At 48.9% G+C, this 14,489-nt stretch overlaps 1 protein-coding gene across 7 annotated transcripts in view; it reads left to right on the top strand.

The window, feature by feature from the left end:
- CLEC16A (C-type lectin domain containing 16A) overlaps positions 1-14,489 on the top strand; it is a 217,403-nt gene that overhangs the window by 28,571 nt on the left and 174,343 nt on the right. For all 7 annotated transcript variants that reach the window (XR_009005334.1, XR_009005333.1, XR_009005332.1 and 4 more), the window contains exons 5-9: positions 333-438; positions 2,199-2,322; positions 4,993-5,167; positions 6,617-6,670; positions 9,773-9,886. Coding sequence is in view for 4 of the 7 variants with exons in the window: in XM_007188393.3 (XP_007188455.1) it covers positions 333-438; positions 2,199-2,322; positions 4,993-5,167; positions 6,617-6,670; positions 9,773-9,886 (573 nt within the window). In the remaining 3 variants the exon portion in view is untranslated. The remainder of the gene's footprint in view (positions 1-332; positions 439-2,198; positions 2,323-4,992; positions 5,168-6,616; positions 6,671-9,772; positions 9,887-14,489) is intronic.

Here is a 14,489-nt window from a genome sequence, read left to right as displayed (position 1 = left end):
ATGAAGTGGGAATTATTATCCTCATTTTATAGATGAAGAATCGGAGGCTTAGAAATATTACATCACACAGCTAAGAAGTGGTAGGAAAGATCATGAACCCAGGCCTGGCATTTCCTAGACCCGCTTCTGTTTCTTCCACGGTCTCACCTTCCCAACCCTCCCCACATTCCCCATTGGGAATGAACCACTGGCTTAAGGTTCACGTGGGTACCTTTTTTTTTTTTTTTTTTTTTTGGTCTTTTACTGAAGTCTGATAGGATTCAGAAAGCTGGGGTAGGGGCCAGCCTGTGTTATGGGTCTGTAACTCATTTTCGGTACTTCTTGTGTTTTAGCACACTAATGACTTCGCCCTGTACACAGAAGCCATCAAATTTTTCAATCACCCCGAAAGTATGGTTAGAATTGCTGTAAGAACCATAACTTTAAACGTCTACAAAGGTAAGGTTCCTTATGAGCTCATGCCTCATGGGGTTTCTAACTTGACCGCTAGTGCTGGCTTTCCTGAGTCCGTACAAACAATTCTCTGGTGGTAACAGAGAGCTCATTTATTGTAGCTGGGGCTGCCTGTCTCATGAAAGGTTGTCATCACTGAACAGTTAGCTACCCCCTTACATAAATCTGTGCCACCACCTTCTCTATGCACACTTAGTTCTGCATGTTAAAGCCCTACTCGTTGCTGATACACAGAAGTCATGCATGTCCTGAAAGAGGCACATGTGGGACTCGGAGTGGCCATGTGATAATTAGGTAAGGCAAAGCTGTCTTTGAAACGTGAGAGTTAAATTCTTGCCTTTGGCCTGTAAAATATACTTCAGTATAGCCAGGGGGTATGTTATCTTTAAATAACGTATGAGAGCATTTCTTGTCGCAAACAGCAGGGGGCAGTATTGCATTCTCAACCGGCTACAAAGCCCAACAACAAATTCCTCCTTTCTCCCAAGAAGTACTTAATGCCCAAATCATTGCCTCCAGGAGAAAGCCCTTCCATGGCTCCCCGCCCGCACTAGCACAAAGGCTGGCTGGACACGAGTTTGCCGACCTGGAATTGCCCTCCAAGGCTACGGCCGCTCTGCCTGACACCGGGGTTATTTCCCGTGTAGTCACCACCCTGGAGCTGGGACCCCATTTTCTCAGGGACCAATGTTTTGACCTTCATGAGTTATGATGTTATTAATTGAGATGACTCCTAATTGGGAGGGGAAGGGAGCTCCTCGGGGACTCACTCCAGCCTGGTTCTGGGGTTGCCTTAAATTGGAGAGCCTTCTAAGAGCCCAGAGGGGCTCATCCGGGGGTCGCAAACTGAGGACCTGAGGGCCAAATCCAGCTCTCAGACAGGTTTTCATTGGCTTAGATATTTTTTGAAAAAAAATATATAGTTGTCAATATTTCAAACTTGGGAGAGCTTGGGTAACAGTCTGGATTACTGACTTGAAGATGTAGGCGTGGCTGCTTGGACCCACAGTCCTGCAGGGCAGTGGTGAGCTGACGCTGAGAAGCAGCTGCCCGCTTTGGGGTCAAGGCCTGCGCTCCCCCGTTCACCCACTGGGCCGGCTGGCTTCGCTCACCAAGTTGTTGTTGGCCAGCCTGCGGGCTTCTGAGTTTGCGACCTGGTCTGACCCCCAGTCTGGCCGCCTCAGGCTCTCTGCTCTCTGCTCTCTCTGTTCTCTTCTAACCTGTGTCTTTCTGTCTAGATGCCTCCTGCCCTAGCTCTCTGCCCCTCTGAGCAACTGTCTCACCCTCCCAGTTCCTAACCCTGTTAACTGTGGTCTGTTTTTTGCCTTTCCTTCAATGACGATTCCCGTGTTCCTTATTCCAGTGTCATGTAAGTTAATAACTTCTGGTTTTCTGCTTTCTTAACTTATCCTTACATGCAAATACAGGAAACTTGCTTGAGAATGGTGTAGTTTTCACTGTAGTCTAGCTAAATGCACTGCTGATAAGTAGGCTTCCTAAAGCACTATTAATGTCTACCTTTATTAATTGATTTTATTAATTATAAAAATAACGTAAGAACTACCTTGATGAGTATAGTTTTCTGCGTAAGGTAACCATTTTTAAGTATTTCCAGGAAAGACAGAAAAGATTCAGATTATAGTAGAGGGCTTTTTCATTGTGGTTTTGTTGTCGTTTTTTATATCCCCCAAGTTATATTTGGTAGCTTGACTTTTTTTCCCCTCTTCTTTTGTGGATTTTCTCAGTGGATAACCAGGCCATGCTGCACTATATCAGAGATAAAACTGCTGTCCCTTACTTCTCCAATTTGGTCTGGTTCATCGGGAGCCATGTGATCGAACTCGATAACTGTGTGCAGACGGATGAGGAGTAAGTGATCCCCCAGGGTGCCTGTTAGGTAGACAGAGTGCTTAGGGGAGAATTCCGTTTTTGTAGAGAAAAAATAAACACTAGAACAAAACTTACCCACCTATGTGTCCGCGGAATATGGACTTCCATACTCTGCAAGGTTCTGCCCATCTTTCCACTTTTCATAACAGTAGAGAGTTGGAAACAACTCAGATACCTCCCAGAGGGGAATAGGGTAAGTGAATCCAGTACATCCATAGATGGGGTGCTAGGCAGCTGGTCAAAAGATGAAGATGATCTGCCACTGGTGAATGGATAAACAAAATATGGTATTTGCGTGCAGTGGAATAGTATTTGGCGATAAAAAGGAATGAAGTACTGACACATATACCATGGATGAACCTTGAAAGCATTATGCTCAGTGAAAGGATGCAAGGGACCACCTAGTATATGATCCCACTTATATGAAATGCCCAGAATAGGCAAATCCATAGAAACAGTAGATTAGTAGTTTCCTAGGGCTGGAGGAGGGGTGTGGGGGGGGGGGAATGAATATACTAAAACACATTAAATTGTGTACTTTGGGTGAAGTTTTTGGTATGTGAATTATATTTCAGTAAATCTGTTAAAAAAAAAAAATTAAGTTGGCGATGAATAGAAGTTCCAGAACAGGATTTCTCAAACTCTGCACTATTGACCTTTTGAACTAGGCAATTCTTTGTGTGGGGCGTCCTGTGCATTGTAGGGTGTTCGGCAGCATCCCTGGCCTCCACCCCCTGGATGCCAGTAGCCTCCCCTTTCCAATTGTGAAGACCAAAAATGCTTCCAGACGCTGCCAGACGTCTCCCTTAAGGAAAAATTGTATCAGTTGAGAACCACTGCCCCAGGGTGACAGCTTCGCACAGATCTGGTAAGAGGCGCACCTAGATGGGGTCAGGACGATGAAGGGACTCAGGAAGGAGGTCTCCTGGGGGCAGAGGATGAGAGAGAGAGAGAGAGTGAGAGAGAGAGAGAGAGAGAGAGAGAGGAAGAAAATATCAGCTTCCATATTGGTAAAGAAGCAAGGCGAGGTGGGTGGCAGATCTGACGGGGCGTTTGGGAGGATAAGGACCCGTATAGATATGGATAGCCATGGATATGAGACATAATGAGACACAACTTCAGAAAGAACAGAAAGTTATACAAGGAAGGAAGTGAACTCCTGGTCCTCCCTGGGGCTCTGCAGCGAATGGTTATAATGTCAACGCCAGTTGCTGATGACTGCTGGGTGGGGAAGGGTGGAGGGAACACAATAAAAGGAGGTCATTATGTAACATCTAAAATGGCTCAATCGCAAAATAGAGGTCCTCGTAGATTTTCTAGAAATACAGGAGGAACTATCCACAGAAACACCTAAAAGAGTTGAAAACCGCTTCCTCTGGAGAGTGGGCAGGGGTTGGGGAGGCGGGGCCAGGAGCTGCTGCGTTTTATTATCAGCTCATCAGTACTATTCGATTTTTAAATCCATCTGCATGTATTACTTAGATATTTTTTAAACTAAAGGTTTAAAAAGTGAAGTGCATTAAAGATCCTGCTGAAGGAAAATGAACACAGTATCTTATTAAGTGCAGGGGAGGGGTTGCAAAACATTGTGTATAAATGTTCTAGGTCTCATGGGAGGTAGATTCATGGGTGCTCATTATACTATTAGGCTTTACAATGTGTATTTGCTGTAAATATTTACTAAACATCTTATTAAAGCATAATAAGGAATAATTATCCAAAATTATGTAAAAGAAGCAAAATTGATCCTGTCCTTATTTTTTTTAAAAGCATAGGTGATTAGATGGATAGATATGTAGCACCTGCCTTTTAGATGTGACTATAGGGAGACGTGGAAATAACGTAATATTATCTGTTAGTGGTGGGACTAGGAGACTTTGATTTCTTTTTGCTTTTATTTTCTTCATCTGTCTTCTACAATGACCATCTATTGCTTGAGTAATAATCATAATAAAAACAAAAGGTCTTATGGTAGCTAGATTGCTCTTTGCAACAGATAACGCTTTGGGGGAGGTGAAAGTGCCCCATCGGCTGTTTCAAGGCTTCGTCCTTGGCAGAGACCGATCCACTCGTGGGGCCTGGCGGCCCCAGTGCCTGTTGCTTCACTGGAAGAAGGCAGGGCCTCCTGGGGCTTGGGGTGGGGTGTCACGTCCTTGCGCTGTGCCCCCCATACAGATGGGGCCTGTGGGTTGGACGCGGCTGCTGAGGCCTGCTTCTCTCTTCAGAACTCCTCTGGAGCATTTTAATTATCGAGGATTTATTGTTCCATTAATGCTGCTTATCTTGGGAGCCAAGGGATCTTGCCACTTGGACTAGTGGCTGCTCTTGTTTGAAATGGCTTGCTAAGAGCTTCATTGGGTTTTGCTTTGTTTACCCCTTTTGTTTTGGGCTGTTGTGGTGATGGTGGGGTGAGTTGTACTGAGGCCCCCAGAAAGTGGGGGGACCCCATGAGTCCCCTAAAATCGAATGCAGCGGACCTGTCCGTTCTCTCTTTCTGTAATCCACTGGTAGGGCCAGGATGGGTGTCTCTCGAGACTGGCTCAAATATTTGTTTGTGAATGAAGTGCCACCTGCGACCTAAGTCTCAGGCCATTGGTTCTAGGCTCTGAGCTTTGGCGTCCGGGCTGAGATGGGCGTTTCTCCCGGCAGGCACCGGAACCGGGGGAAGCTGAGTGACCTGGTGGCTGAGCATCTGGACCACCTGCACTATCTCAATGACATCCTGATCATTAACTGCGAGTTCCTCAACGACGTGCTCACAGACCACCTGCTCAACAGGCTCTTCCTGCCGCTCTACGTGTACTCGCTGGAGAACCAGGACAAGGTGGGCCGGGCTGAGGGTCGTCTGTCGGAGGGGAGGAGCAGTCACCCCAATAGGACGGGGCTTTGCAAGGGACCAAGGCTTTGAGTCTGAGGGAGATTCTTTTCAAAGCACGCTGGCTTCCCTTTCCTTTCCTCTTATTTCCTGAGAGGGGGTGGAAAGAGAGGGAGAGAGAGACAGAGTATATGAGTGTGCGTTGCGTGTGTGCATGTGGACTGTAAATGAATGAGAAAAGATTACTGACATCACAAGGAAACAGGAAACCTCTACAAATTCAGGCTTTTGGTTTCTATGCATCCTTCTTTTGAGGTGTTCTCATCCCTGATAAGTTTTTCGGAGAGTTGCCAGAGCTAATTGACTTGGAGAAGATCCAGCCAGCCACAAAACTCTCACAGAATGGACAGGAGGGGACAGAGCGCACCTAGGAAAAGACCCCAGGGCAGTGACTGTCCACAGTCACAGGCTCGAAGCCCTTGTGGGGACGGAGCCTGTTCAAGTGCACATCCTCGGGTGCCCTCTCCCTCCTCTCCGGGATGCTGGCTCGGTGGGTCTGGAGTGGACCGGGAACCTGCCCCGCAAGTGATGCTGAGCTGGTGGTTCTCTTTGCCCCCGTGAGAAATGCCACTTCCAGGAGGGGAGACCTTCGGCCGGTACCTCTAAGAGTTAAGGGGCAGAGGCCTTGGCAGGAGGCGGGACAGAGCCAGCTGGTTACTCTGCAGGGGCTTCGGCCTCTGCAGATGTGTCCCAGGGAGGTCTAGCTTGCTTTCTGGAGATGGAACATGGGGCTTCTTGTTAAAAATAAGGGAATAAAAGAAAATTGCAACCCTAACGAGATCTGCCAGCTGCAGCTCTGGGAGGCAGAGAGAAAGCATGGGAATTGGAGTTTTCAGACGTGGGTTCAAACTCTGCCTCTTCCCTTTCCTCATTCTGTGACATTGGATGAGGCAGTCAACCTGCCTGAGCAGAACGAGGGTCCTGAAGATCCTCACAGGGTTGGTGGGAGATGGAGCTCGTTGAAGCCCAGTACAAATGAGGGGCTTCTCGGAGGCCAGAGTGCCCCAACTTCTCCCTGCCCCTTTCCTGAGAACAGGCCCCTGGGGCCTCTCCTGCTGGGCTTCAGGCTCTCGGTGCCCAAACTGGGGGAAATTAGCATTCTTGGTAATTTAAGGAGCTAGTTCTTCTCTCGGGTCCAGCCTCTAATCCGTGACTCATGGTGAAAGATTTCTCAGGTGGAAGAATAGCGGCCTTGCAAATGGTACCGGATAGGATTAGGTTGTGAACTTATTTTGCAGGGTGGACTTTGCCACCAGGAAAGAAGAACCTTAGGGTCTTGGAGGAAGTCAGGGTGCTGGGCGCTGCTCCTTCAGACAGATGGCTTCTGGCTTCATGGATTTTGTGCTGCTCACATGTGTAACCCAGGTTTCTCTGTCTCTTTCCCCCAACCTTCACCAGGGAGGAGAACGACCGAAAATCAGCCTGCCGGTTTCTCTCTACCTTCTGTCCCAGGTACGTCTGATCGTTCACCTGTGTCCCCACCACATTGGGGGTCCTTGGAGTGCTGCTGCCTTTCAGAAATTTCCCAGGCCACATTGCCCCATCTTCTCTCTCTGTGTCCCCCATCTTGAAATGAAATAACAACACTGAGTAGAGGTGCTATGTATCTTCTTCGTGGTAGTACTTGGAAATTTAAGGAGAAATAAATCAAACCTGACACATATGTAGTTGGTTTCTACTGTGGGGCCTGAGGTTTCCAAAACAACCAAGGAGTATTCTAAAAACCCTGGAAATGTGGGCTGGGTGGCCCCTGTTCTCGGCCATATTGAAATAAGCCCCAAACTGCAGGACCCAGTGTGTGTACACACACAGCAACCATGGTTTAACAAACTTCTACTAATGAGGCTGTTTTTAAAGGCTTTTGTCATGGTTCTAGTTTCCAGATTACATTCTGGAAGGTGTCTTGTAGCAGGCTTAGCACCCAGATTTGTGTCTTGAGCCAATTTGTCTGCCTCCCCCTCTTAAACAAATGTGTTTCCTTCTCGTAATTATATAATATTTACAAGAAGGGAAAAACTCCATGGTGACCCAGTTACATAACTTTAAAAATATTTTTATTACAAGCATTCCAGACTCTCAGGCCATCTCATTAGATTGTCAAGTAGTCAGACGTTTGACCAGAGCTCTGTTCCCACTTTTGCAGTGGCCCAGGTATTTATTTGCTTTGCTGAGAGCATGTCCTTCTCACTTGGTCCCTGGGCCGTTTTGAGTTTGAGGCGGGTCTGTCTTCCGTTGGCCTGAGAAGAGAGATGCAGACCCGGCCTCTTCTCAGTGGCCGGACCAACCAGGATCCGCATGTGGCCGGCTCACGTTGCTCCCGGAGTCTTGTTCTGGGGGCTCTGTTTGCTCAGAGCTGCACGCCGACTCCTGAATGCCCCTCTGTGCGATGGAGCTCCGTGCAAGCCCCAGCCCCTCCTGGCAGCAATTTCCGGCGCCTCATTACGAATCCGCCAGCTTCTCCTGCTTGGGATTCTGGGAGTCTGGCAGGACCCGAGCAGGCCAGATGCTGAGCCACAGGAATCCCATGGCAAGTGCCCCCAGGACCCTTCAGCTGCTGGTACACCCCGAGGAGCACGGGGGTCAGGCCATACTTTTTCTCCGAGAACCTGTTTTCTCCTGCTTTCCTCGTGAAGGACCAGCAGCTCAGGCACCTAATTACTTGTTTCAGTCTCTCACAAAAAGCATTGTCATTGGCGTTCGTCAGCCTGAGTAAAGGGTCTCGCTCCCCTGCATTTCCATGGAGCTTTATGATCACGTTGCCCGAATGTGTGAAAACCTCAAATTGGGTATAAATCCCGGTCCTTAATTAAACTCTACATCAGAACATCCTTACAAATTATTTTACAAGCATCGCTACTAAACCAAGAAAATTCACATTAACGACGTTAATTTGGTGTGACGCGGATGCTGTCCAGCTGAAACTAAACCACCACTGGGGACGAGAGCGTGACTCGGGCAGGCTGGCCCAGCCTTTCGAGTCTGGCCTGCACACGCTTCCACGTACCTTGCAGTGACCAGCCCTCCCCAGGCTTTTCTCCGTCCAGAGCCCAGGAGGGAACGAACACCATGTGTGTCCACAAGGGCCCTTGTCACGCAGGCCTTAGCAGGTGCTCACTGAATGTTTGTGGGCTGAATTCCTTCGTCATCATCATAGTCACCCATGCTTGAATGCCTGCCGCAGCCCTGGACGTAGGCTAACCCACTTGGTCATACTGTCTAGTCTATGATAGCGTTTCTTTGGTGTTTTAAAAACAGGTGTGCTTTTTTTGTTGTTTTAAGGTAGGTATCACATTTGTCTATTCTGCCTGTACCTTTAATCTGAATTGTATTTATTTTTTTGAACAATATATTCACCCTACTCAAACAGTACAAAATAACATGTAGGGAAAAATCTCCCTCTTACCTCTGTCCCCCACACACCCAGTCCCGCTCCCCAGAGGCAGCCAGTGTTTTAGTTCCTTCCAGAGATGGGGAGAACTCTGCCAGGGGTTCTCAACTGGTGGCGATTTCGCCCCACCCTGGGGGATGTCTGGCAGTGCCCGAAGACATTTCTGGTTGTCACGCCTGGGGGAGGGGCTGCGGCTGGCATCTAGTGGGTGGAGGCCAGAGATGCTGCCAGATATCCTCCAGTGCACAGGACAGCCCCCCACAGCAGAGATGTGTCGCCTGACAGTAGTGCCGAGGATTCGAGACCCTGTTCCCTGTATATATAAGCAACTACAAATGGGCGCACACACCCTCTGATATACAGATGGTCCATACATCCCACACTGCACTGCGGTACCGTGTTGCCTTTACATTTTAAAAGAAACCAGCAGGTGTGTCTGAGCCAGCTTTGCAAGGCGGTTTCGGTACCCTGATTCCTCAAGCCATTCCTCTGAACGCTGGGCAGCAGGGTGGGGTGGCCGGGCCATCCCAGACAGCCCAGCACCTTCTGATGTTGCCTCCTGGCACGACTCGGTCTGTCTCTGGCCTGTGCGGCTTTTCCTCCCCATGGTTTCCACACCTCCCAGTGCTGCCCTGGAATTCTGGTGCACTCAAACCCACCGCAAGGGTCAGAGCTCATTCCAGGGATGGGATCTCCGCATAGACATCCTCTGCCAAGTCCTTGATTGGAACAGGGCTCGCCAGCCCCTTCTTCTGTGTAACCGAAGTGCTGGGCCGGTGCCTCCTAGTCTTAATCCTAATCGGATTTGACACTGAAATGCCTGTGGAGAGGAAGGAGGGTGTGGGTTTGGCGCTCCCTTCCCACATTGCTCCACTTCAGCCAGATTTGGCTGCAGCCGGCCTGAGGGACAGTCTCGCTTTAATGCACTTCCTTCCGCCAAAGAACAGCCAGCCAAATAGGTAACAGTCTGAAAGACGGAGGGCCCAACTCTAGAAGGAGAAGAGTAGAACTGGTTTCTCCCCAGTGTGATCCATTCTTTGGGTTTTGCATCACCGGGATTGCTGCTGAGACTCATGTAGCCCAGCCTTGTTGTTTCAGATCAAGGAAGGAAGAGGTTGAAAGTCTGCACACTTTAATGTGCATCCCATTTTTTTCCCCCTCACCAGGTCTTCCTAATTATACATCACGCACCCCTGGTGAACTCATTAGCTGAAGTCATTCTGAACGGCGATCTGTCTGAGACGTACACTAAGCCCGAACAGGATGTTCAGAGAAGCTGTGTAAGTCATTAGTGGGGGACTGTCTCGAGACCCTGATAAAAAGCCATTGCTCATTTTGTTAATGTGTGTTTCTTTAAAACCAGAAACCAACATTCTGCTTATTACAGCACTGATGATGCATAAGCTGTTCTGGGATTCAGGGAACCTAATCAGTCTTGACATGCATACCCAGAAGAATCTGGGGTCGGGTACTAAGAGTGGATGTGACTGAGCGTATGTTATTGAACGTGGAATTGTCCCGTTCTGGGCCTCAGGTTGTGTATCTGTGAGACACTGTTATTGGGTCCGAATGAGAGAATACTTTGTCCGAGGCACCAGCATCTGCAGGGGATGGGCAGGGAGCATCTGTGAATGACACAGACCCCATGAGAGGGTAGTAGGGAGCAGTGGGGACTGTGACAAATTGGAGGGTGTCTGTGTCCTTTGTGAGCAGCCGTTGCTCACCCCAGCCTGCAGTTGTTCTGCAGGAATGTGGATGCTGTATTGCCAGGTTTTCTCATGTTTCTAGAGACACTGGAAAGCTGCATTTTTAGGCAAATACTCCCAAGTTTTAAATTATCACCAACTGTGGCCTAAACAGCATGTTTGTGGTTTGTGCGTGTTTGTGCTCTGCTAAAGGGAAACCCTGATCACCAGGGTGATGACTCCTCCCGAGGCTTTCCCTGCTTGGCCCTGTGTCTTGCCTGCCTTCCCTCCTCCCATCCTGTTCACACACACACTGAGCTCCAGGCTACCTCAGTCCTGGCCCTGCTTGCTTTTTCCCCAGCGTGCCCTGTGCTTTCTTCCCTCCACACCTGTGCCCTTAACCCTAACCACTGCCTGGAAGGCCCTTGCTCCTGGCTCCCTCTCGTTACAGGTCTTGCCTGCTCTGAGCAGGTGTCTTGTCTGTCATTGGATCTGCTGCAGCATAGGCTCCACATACACGTCTGCAGTGAGAGGCGTTTACACAAAGGCCGTTCCATGAGAGCTCTGTCTCTGCAGCCCGGGTCTCAGTGGGCACGCAGGTGAAGGGGCTGGGCTTACCCTTGGGCAGCCGACTCTGTGGTCATAGCTGAGCGAGCGGGTGGAGAGTGATCCCGGAGCGCGAAGGGCCAGCACTGCCTGGAGTACAGTTACAGGAGGCCCCTGCCCGTCTGGTCTTTCTGGTGTACAGTGTCTTGGCCGGGCCACTGTGCTTTTTAAGGCTCATTAGAGCCTCGGAAAAGGTTTCCAGAAACCCTCTGTCCTCATTGGTGGTGGCGTTAGTTCAGCTGAATTGAATGGGGCCTTGTCATGGTTCTGTGCGGCCTATCCCTTCTTTGCTTCATTCAAGAAGTATTTATTAAGCCCCTTCTTTGGCTCAGGCATCATGCTAGCTTGGAGGATATACAAAACCTAGATAGCCTCTGTCACGCTGGAGCTTTACAGTCCAGCAGGAGAGACAGACTGTGATTAAGCTTACAAACAAGTATACTATCTCAAGTCTTATATGTGCTCTAAAAGGAAGGAGTAGCTTTTGGTGAGAGGATTTAACCTGGAAGTGAAGGGGGTGACGAGTGATGAATAGGAAGGACTCCCCTAGTGGTCCACGTTGTGACAACACATGGGCTAGAGAATGTGGAGTTGACTTAGTGTTGATGCAGCTGGAGATATTTCTTTGCAACTTTCTTAAACTCGCTTTTGCTGAATGAATGCAAGTAATGGAACATTGAGTCAGAAGAATCAGCAGGGCCTCCAGGCAGGGCTGCTGAGGACCCCTCCAGCCAGCGGGTCACCCTGGGCAAGTCGTTTTACCCCATTTAGAAAACAGCAAGTGTAGGTCCCACTCGGGAGGGCCGTGGTGAGGATGGGGAAAAGATAGATTTAAAGTGCCCATCAAGTGCTTGACAGGCTGCAGTCTGGCCCTCAGAGCTGTTTGGTTTGGTCTTCACAATGTTTGAAAGAAAATTTTATGAATCGCCAACTTTAACATTTGGGAAGTTTCACATGAAAGTCCAGATTTCAGGATGGTTTTGAACAGTCGGAAGATCTGGTCCCGGCTGTGCGTATGTTCCTGCAGGAAGCTTCTCAGAAGCCGCCCCCGTCAGATGAGGCATGTGTCTGCCGTCAGATTTGCCCAGTCCGCCCCAACCCAGCCTGCTGCTAACTCATACTACATTTATGTTAATAACAGACCGGAATGGAGTGGGTTCCTTTGGACTTTGTTTTGTCACATGATTTCCAGAGCCCAAGATAGCTGCTAATGGCTCATTGCACAATGTCTGTAAGACCTATAAGACCCTCACTGCTGAAGTTAGACTTGGTGTTCCAAGAGGTGGACCCAGAGACTGTTGGGGTGCTTGGGTTTGCAGGTTTTTTTCATTGCAATTCATTGACGTGCAGTTGCAGGAAATAATACAGAGAGATCCCTTACCCTTTCCCTAGTTTTCCCCCAGTGGTGACATCTTGCAAAACGCTCGTACAATGTCACAAGCAGGATATTGACATTGATACATGGGGGATTTGCAATTAGAGCAAAAGCAAATTGCAGGAAGTTACTGGTGACCTCTCAGCTTAGGATACCCACTTTAGTTGAACCCTCTAATTGGCAGGATTGTCTGGGAGATCTGTTCTTTTTCCCAATGACCTCCCCTTGGGATGAGTTCCTGCCTCCGCTGTGATAGATGCACGGCGCTCGTGTGGTGGCCGCCTGAACTGAAAATGAGATTCTTTTGAGTGTGGAAGTAATTGCCAGCCCAAGTGAAAGTGTCAGCCTTCTACTTCCGGTTATTGCCTTTCCCTGGGTGTGAAGTCGAAGTTTTTTGTATTCTGACGACTGCAGTTGAAATTCGGGAAGAGTTTATCTCATCTATGACTTGTTTGACAATAGTCCCGGTAAGATTTACCTTCCTTCCCTCTGAGCAAGAACTGTCTCCTATTGTTTCCTGCCTAACTCGGATGTGGTTTGATCATGCTTGTTTTAAGTTTCTTGGTCTTTTTTAACCTACTTTCTCCTTCCCGTAATTTGTAGATAAGTTACTGGTATTGCTTCATTTTACCAGCAGACCTTTCACAAAACCAAACCAAAATTGAAGAGAAAGAAGCAGAGGGGAGAGTAGAGTTATTTGAAAAGTCTGTAATTTAGGGTTAAATTGAAAACACATCGGCATGGTTAGATAAATGTCTAATTGAAATTCATCTGTGCATTAAAATCATATGGTTCCTGCTAAGGGATAATTCTTGCTATAATTTTAATGCAGAGCAGATAGTGTTTCTTGTCGGGGAAAGCAGAGTAAGAGAACACTCATTCTGAAACTGCTAACATCTCATTATTTTTGCAAAATGAACATACAGATTAGATTATGGGATATGCATCATTACCTGTAGGTACTTTTTTGTTTTTGAAGGGACTTTTTTCATCCTGGGTTTCTGTGGAATCGCTTCCTTGGTTTTTGCATTCGTTCATCCATTCCCTGAGTAGAGATGCACTGGTGCCCAGGAAGGACACGACCCCTGCCCTCACTGGGCTTCCCAGCCCCCCTAGAGGACAGGGGACGGTGTCTTAAGGGACGTCTGCGTCGCCTGTGCTGTCCCGGGACTGGCCGGAGATGCTCGGGGGCTCACAGCAGGCACGAATGACTCAGTGGGTGAACTGGCGGCGGGGTCACAAGGGCTCTTGTGATGTCCTTCATGACTCTTAGAGCCTGACCTTCACATGCCACCTTCTCTTTGCTCGGGGGCAGAGTGGGGAGGGAGTGGCAGAGGGGGTTGCTTTTGGTGCTGTTCCACATTTTGTCTGGTGCGGTGGACTCTGCAGCCAGGCTGCCTGGGCACCTCAAATCCTGGCTCCTCATCTTACTAGGTGTGTCCGGGGCAGGCTAGTCCACCTCTCCAATTAGAATAACAACAGCGGGTTTGCGGAGAGGATTAAATGCAGCTTAACGTGCTTATTCCAGAGTCTGGCAGACATCACGGCCTAAATAGCAGATGTTAGCTTCAGAAAGGTCTTAGTTTCTGAGGCTTTGGAACAACCCTGCATCCCCTACTTGGGACCTCCCTTCTTGGGATGGTTAACACAGAGGCACACTTAGTGTGCCCCAAAGGGAGGTGTCCTGTGACCAGACACAAGGGCGCAGAGGGTCAAGTGTAGCAGCCATGACGACTACCATGACGACAGCGGTGACAGCACCAGTCGTGGACGTTGCCGTGTAGTGCCAGCAGCTGAGCCTGTGTGCAGCTGGGCCTCCACCTCAGCTGGCCCCAGATTCTACTCTGGAAAGTGCAAATTCTTAGCCAGCCAGCGTGCATTCACGTGGTTGGCCGGCTCTGAATTCAGAGTGGGGACAGAATTCTGGGGCAGAATAGGCTTGTTTGTCCCAAAATGAGAACATCTGCCGTCTCTCTCTAGGCACCAGTTCAGCCAGTTGGGATGGTCTCCAGGTGATTCTTGGGGGATCCAGAAGGGTGAGCGCACACTCAGAATGTTAGCCACCGGTTCTCCACGTGACACCTGTCCTTCCTGGGAGCTGGACCCTCTGTTGGCAGAAGACTGCTGGGGCGTGGTGTGTGGAGCTGGCAGCTGAGAAAGTAGCAGCCTGGCTTCTCTGGCTTGTGTGTTTGCAGAAGCAGAGAGTTCATCATTGGC

This window comes from Balaenoptera acutorostrata, chromosome 15 (genome assembly GCF_949987535.1).
Source record: "Balaenoptera acutorostrata chromosome 15, mBalAcu1.1, whole genome shotgun sequence".
Classification (NCBI taxonomy): Eukaryota; Metazoa; Chordata; class Mammalia; order Artiodactyla; family Balaenopteridae; genus Balaenoptera; species Balaenoptera acutorostrata.
This window is presented reverse-complemented; position numbering and strand designations above follow the sequence as displayed.